Genomic DNA, 6,358 nt, shown 5'->3' with positions numbered 1-6,358 from the left:
GTGTACTTTGAGGAGCTTCACAAGGCTCGGCTTTCCTGCTCTATTCCAGTTCATGTTCTTAGTGTTTGCTTCCAGGGTTCAAACGATCACAGAACTGCAGTGCTTCTGAAAATGCAACGTGTCTAAAATTTTCCATTGGGCCAATCTCAAGGCAGTAAAGGTGTTGACAGATTAATTTGCACTCCCACTCATGTGGGATCAGTTTGATGTACAGCTGTTAATACTAGAACCCCCGCTGCTATCTCCACAGTTATTAGAACAGGCAAAATACTAGTGGGGGTCTGCCATGCAGGTATGCTTTTTGAAAATCTGTCAAAATATGAAAAGTCAGCTCAGTTTGTGGGACTGGAGAAATGGGAGACAAGAATTTTGAGGATTTCTGCAAAAAACAACAAATTTGTTCATATTAAAAACTACCAATGTGAGACATAAATATGTTTTTACCTTCTTAAGAGTTTACAGAGGTTACTCACTTGTAGAGAGACAAAACGTAAACATAAATGTGTCAGAACAGGACACTGATGAGTCCTACACCGCTATAGAATGAAAGGCTACTTAACAAGAAAGAAGCCAACACTCCACAAGCAGCATAGGAAGCCATATAGTAGTTTGTAAATGCACTCTTTGCAAAATCTAATGCAGATATTTGTGAATAAAGCCAGAATGCTTTCCCCAAGCACATTTATGTTAATTGCCCTCAAAAATGGCCCTTATAAAGATGAAACCATTGCAATGTGTTTCCACATTTTATTTATTTGCTTCCAGTGTACAATGATCAGTTCCCTGATCGCTACATTTTCTAAAGTGCAACCTGAGCCAGGGTTAAGCTACGTACAGTCATAAAGCTTTTAGACCTACTGAGTCACTGACTCTTCATATTTTCTTTGCATATGTTAATGTAAGGGAATTATGTCTACAACAGTAATTATTACAGACTGTGTGTTACAATACAGGAGAGACAAATGTCACAGGAGTGAAGAAAATCACATTATTTAGTAAGTAAACAGACACTGATTGATGCAATTTAAAAAAACTTCACAGGTTAAACTAAGAGCAAGTAATAATGAGATTGTCCTTTTCAACTTAAAAACTACTGAAGATATGCCGATGGTAATTATATCTCACTTTTTAGACAAATAAGCATTACATTACATTTAAAGAAACCAACATATTCATGTAAAACAGACATTTGTTTGTGCATGAGTCAGCTTAGTTCTCATAAAACTGCAGTGTGACAGAATAGTGTGAAAATGATCCCAGTTTAGTGATCGTCTTTACACTTTATGCACGTGCGTTGATGATGTCAACAAACTCCGGTTTCAGAGAGGCTCCGCCAACCAGAAAGCCGTCCACGTCGCCCTGAGACGCCAGCTCCCTGCAGTTTGCGCCGGTGACTGAACCTGGAGGACACACCCAGCCAAGAGATGCATAGTGTGAATGAAGCAGTAAGAAAAAAGCTTTGGAGGAAATAATTCTTAAACACAACTGCGAGTGCTGCATTGAAAAAAGCAAAAGACACAACAGTAAAGGGAGACCTACACTTAAAGTACAATGCAAAACTTTAAAAAAATCTTCACTAACTTCTTTATTCTGGTCTTTCAGGAAGAATTCAAAGCGTCCAATTAGACAACAGAAGACATTGGTTGACTAGACAAGTATATCTATAGCAGCTAAATATAGTAGCAAAAAATAAATATATGCAGTATAACATCACCACGAACCTCCATAAATGATGCGCAGGGAGTCAGCCACATCATCTGATACATTTGCTGTGAACCAAGCCCTCAGCTTTTCATGAACTTCCTGAGCCTAAGGAAGGAATACATATTTTACATCTATCAAGTAAGTACAATTCTAAAAATAAATCAGAAATCAGTCTGGCAATGTTCAGTAAATCTCTCAGATTCAAATATGAATATAACAATAAAAGCGTTCTTGGAAATACAACACTAAATCTGCATGTTCATGCAAACCAGTTTTTCTACAAGTTTGTGCTTTTATTTCTAGGTTTGGAAGTTTATGTTGCGCCTGTTGTGTGTGTTTTTATTCCTTCACATCTGTATTTACGTCAGAGACTTTATTCTTTTTGCTCTCTCATTTGTATTGTAAATTTTTGTGCTATTCTACATTTCTATTTGGCAGCCCCTAATTATTCTAAAATCGTATCTTTTTTAAGTTGTCATCTAATAATCATTCACATTAGGTCACTTTTTCACTCAGATCTCCACTACCCTTTACAGTTAGTAGCAGTTGTGGTAAATATGTAAAAAAACCAACTTAAAATAAATGTTATATGTTCTGTTACAGCAGGATAATCTCATACTGAAACTTGGAGAAAAAAATTAACTTTTGTCATTAGTGAATTTATTCTGTGGGGGCAAAAAAAAATCTAATTTTAGACAATAATAGTTATTATGAAATCATCTGGGCCACAATTACAATTAAGTTTTTCCACATGAAGTTTGTCCCAAGACTTTTATGGAACTGCAGTTGTCCATGACTGAAATTAATTTTCACAACCTTTTCTGAACTGGCAGCACAATTCAGAAAAAGAAAACATTCAGAAAACATTCGATCATATTTTTCTTGTTTGATGTTTTATTTTAGGATTAGTTCAGTCTTTTGTGCTTTCTAAGCCTCTTGAGACAAAGTAGCCAAAGCTACTCTGTCCCTTCTTTATTGTTACCTGCTCAGGTGTGGCTGTCTTTCCAGTGCCGATGGCCCAAACAGGTTCATACGCCAGCACCACTTTCCCCCAGTCCGTCACATTTTCTGCAACCCAACATCCCTTTAATCCATGCATTGCGAATGAAAGCTCGAAGCTGTAATTAACCCAATCTGTTCATAAACGGAGTAATCCGGAAAGCAAATACACAAAGTCTGCAAAGAAACGTTTGCACACAAACAGAAAGTAAAGTTCACATAGAAACGTGTCCTTGTAGCAGTGGGAAGCTGCAGACACAGCTGTGTCTCCTAAAATTTCTGCAGCAGCAGAGTCCACTGACCTATTTACATTTTAAAACAGTGAGCAACCTAGATTCAGTACAGGAGAAAAATGCATGAGGCCAACATGTGACCAGAGAAAAGATCATTAATCAGGTTACATAATGTAGAGTAAAATACAAAAAAACTGGTTTGTAGGTTTTAACCAATTGTCCCAATACATTCCAACTTTATTTGTTGATCATTTTTCATATAACAATATGCCTATTTAAGTACAACATTTAATCATCATTGGTCTAGTATAGCAACTTTTATTGTATGTTTTAAAATTGTTTTAAGACAAAAAAAGCTAAAGGAAAATGTAAAAACTTAGACCAAAAAAAAAAAAAAAAAACAAGAAAGGAAAAAAAAACAATAAAAAACTAAAACTGAGCCGGGAAGAAACATAATAGATTTGTTCACCTGCAATAACCTGTGTCTGAGCGTAGATGACTTCTTCTGTGGTATCTGCCTCGCGCTCCTCCAGCGTCTCACCGATACAGGCGATCACTCCGAGATCGCTCTCCAGCGCGTGAGCAACCTGCAGATATCATAACTTAGTAAATGCTTTACCTGCCACATTTCATATATTTGTAAGAAATTCCATTTTGCTCCTGTACAATGACATTAAAGGCATTCTGATACAGAAGATATGACCTGATACCATTATCGCAACAAAAATATTTAAATCCCAGATCATTTTTTTACTAATTTACTAAGAGAAGAAAGGTACTTTTGATTGTTTCATTTTATGTTTTTTCACAGCACTAAAAAAAAAATGGGGAAAGTCTGAGGAAACAAAATGGGTTTCTAATTAACTGAGGGCATTAAGTTGAAAAGAATCATAAAAAAGGACTTTAACTATCATTTTCTATGACATATAATGACGCAGACAGACATAGCCGTCAGTCTGTGAAATAAACAGTCTGTAGCAGGAATAAAGTTTCACCTTTTGGCCAATTAGCTCATCACTTTCCCCGAACACATGGCGCCTCTCTGAGTGTCCGAGGATCACCCAGTCTGCCCCGCTGTCCTTTATCATGGCTGGGCTGGAGGGAGGCACAGGGGGGTAAACATGGTGGGGAGTAGGCCACCTCTTAAAGAGCTGGACTGCAACAGATTGTATTTATTTTAATAAAGTATGATTTCACTTCAGAGCTAGGAAATATCAAACTCTGTTTTTCATTTTCTAAAACACATTTCCAATGTTCTCAGAGTTTACCTCCTCCAGCATAGATCTGAACATATGACAAATGGGATGACTTTAGGGTTTTTCCAACCCTTAGTTGATTAAAAAAAAAAAAAAGGAACCACTTGTATGAAACATAAAATCAGTCCGAACCGTGTTTGCTTTTTATTTTACTATTTTGTCTCTGAGTGGCTGACACACCTGATCTCTCCTGTAAATGCTCCTTTAGCCACTTTGTAGCAGTTCTGGGCTGAGACCCCAATTCTAGGATCCAGAAGGGACCGAGCAAAGTCCAGATAGATGGAAGGAGCAGCACACACCACCTCTGAAAACAATACAGAGGAGTTATCTGTTTGTTGCTTTTTCTTCTCTGTAAGAGCAGTTTCAAAGTAATGCAATTTTATAAGGATCATAATTGCTAAAACTTGCTTGATGCTGTGTACAACCTAGGCATTCTTCTTTATTATTTATGAATTATTCACACTTTTCTATCCTGGATTCATTATGCGTTTACTCAAAATCTTTCATATGTGGCTTTTTAACCCATTACTGGTAAACCCTGGGAAAAATAATAGAGCTTATATTTAATGAACTTTGACAAAAGAAAAACAACAAAAAAAGAACAAAGAACATTTAAAAAATCCCCACAGAGCTTAGATTAGTAAGTAAACTTTAATTTATATAGCATCTTACATGCACCAAAATTTAGCTCAAAGAATTTAAGTTAATATAAACACTAGTGATATTGATCATTATCTGTAGAAGCGTAGAGAGGAAGGAAAATGTTCAGTGCACTAAAAAATTAAATTTAGTTCTTGCTTTTAGAAATCTGAAATGATGCATCTTCTAGGATGGGGTGAAATAGCTATCCAGAATTTTTTGTTAAGAAATGGCATTTAAGGTGCTCTTTTTGCAATTAATTGTTGTTTTTTTACAATAAACAATTAATTGCATAAATGTTAATTACATTTACGCTTTTAAAAATTTCATTATAATAGTTATCAACCCTAGTAACACGACCCCTGCAATCAAATCCTAACAAAATATATTTATATATATTTAAAATATATATATATATATATATATATATATATATATATATATATATATATATATATATATATATATATATTTCAAATATGATTTATGTTTTCTAAAAGTAAAAAAACAATAATAGATTTTATTCTGTGCTCCATTTATACTCATGGTCTGAAAGAAACTGTAGGTTCTTTCATGTAGAAAACATTCTCAAGAGAAGTGCAAGTAATTGAGTAAATGTACTCAGTTACTTTCCAATACTTAAAGACAGAAACGTCAGAGGACTTTTTGCAAGTCATCCTGATCACGACTCCACCTCGAGCTGCATCCCTATATTTATTTAACACTTTTATTTAGAAAACACAGCTAATAGCGGATAATTATATGGGAGCGTTGCATCTAACCCTGCAGCCGCTCATCAGTCAGGGTTACCGGTCTGATCGTCCAGGCTGGCGGTGTTCAGAGTGGTGATCAGCTGTTCCAGGCTCTCCTTATTTCCGTTCATCTTCCAGTTTCCCCCGACGAAGAACCTCCGTACCATGGCCGGTTGCTGGTGGTTGATGCCCGGTGAGAGAGGAGATGAAGGCCCCGGTGTTCAGTTCAGGCTGGTGTGCAGTTCAGGAGCTGTTGGAAATATCATCACCAAACATCCGTCTTCTTCTGAGTTGGGATTAAAAGACCGACGTGGATCAAGTTTTAAGGGTGGCTATAGCGCCACCTTCTGTGCGAACAAAAAACTGCCTTTAAAATGTTGCATATTTCAACTGATGTTGTAAAAGACATTTATTTCACACACACACACACACCCACGCACACACACACACACACACACACACACACACACACACACACACACACACACACACACACACACACACACACACGCACACGCACACGCACACACACACACACACACACACACACACACAAATCTGAGACGATTAGGCTGATTGAACTATTTTAGAATAATAATGTACATTTCTCATCTGAATTTTTATGACTCATTCATAAATTTTTCCAATTACCTATATACTGAAAGGCAAGTGAACACATTAATTAATACATCATTGAAAGTTTTACCTGAAATGAAAATGAAGCGCTTTTTTATTAAAAGAAAGCACATTATAATGAGATAAGAAAATACAAACA

At 36.2% G+C, this 6,358-nt stretch overlaps 1 protein-coding gene across 1 annotated transcript; it reads right to left on the bottom strand.

Annotated features, from left to right (window-relative positions):
- Positions 1–1,201: 1,201 nt before the first annotated feature.
- Positions 1,202–5,840, bottom strand: LOC102223990 (triosephosphate isomerase-like; the record flags this gene model as incomplete). Its single annotated transcript, NM_001286295.1, is given in 7 exon segments — positions 1,202–1,400; positions 1,722–1,809; positions 2,687–2,772; positions 3,406–3,523; positions 3,932–4,031; positions 4,373–4,496; positions 5,642–5,840. Coding segments are annotated over 7 exon segments (744 nt in total). The 5' UTR covers positions 5,751–5,840.
- Positions 5,841–6,358: the final 518 nt, after the last annotated feature.

Source organism: Xiphophorus maculatus, chromosome 13, assembly GCF_002775205.1.
Source record: "Xiphophorus maculatus strain JP 163 A chromosome 13, X_maculatus-5.0-male, whole genome shotgun sequence".
Lineage (NCBI taxonomy): Eukaryota > Metazoa > Chordata > Actinopteri > Cyprinodontiformes > Poeciliidae > Xiphophorus > Xiphophorus maculatus.
Note: the sequence above shows the minus strand (reverse complement) of the source record. Positions and strands in the feature narration are given on the sequence as shown.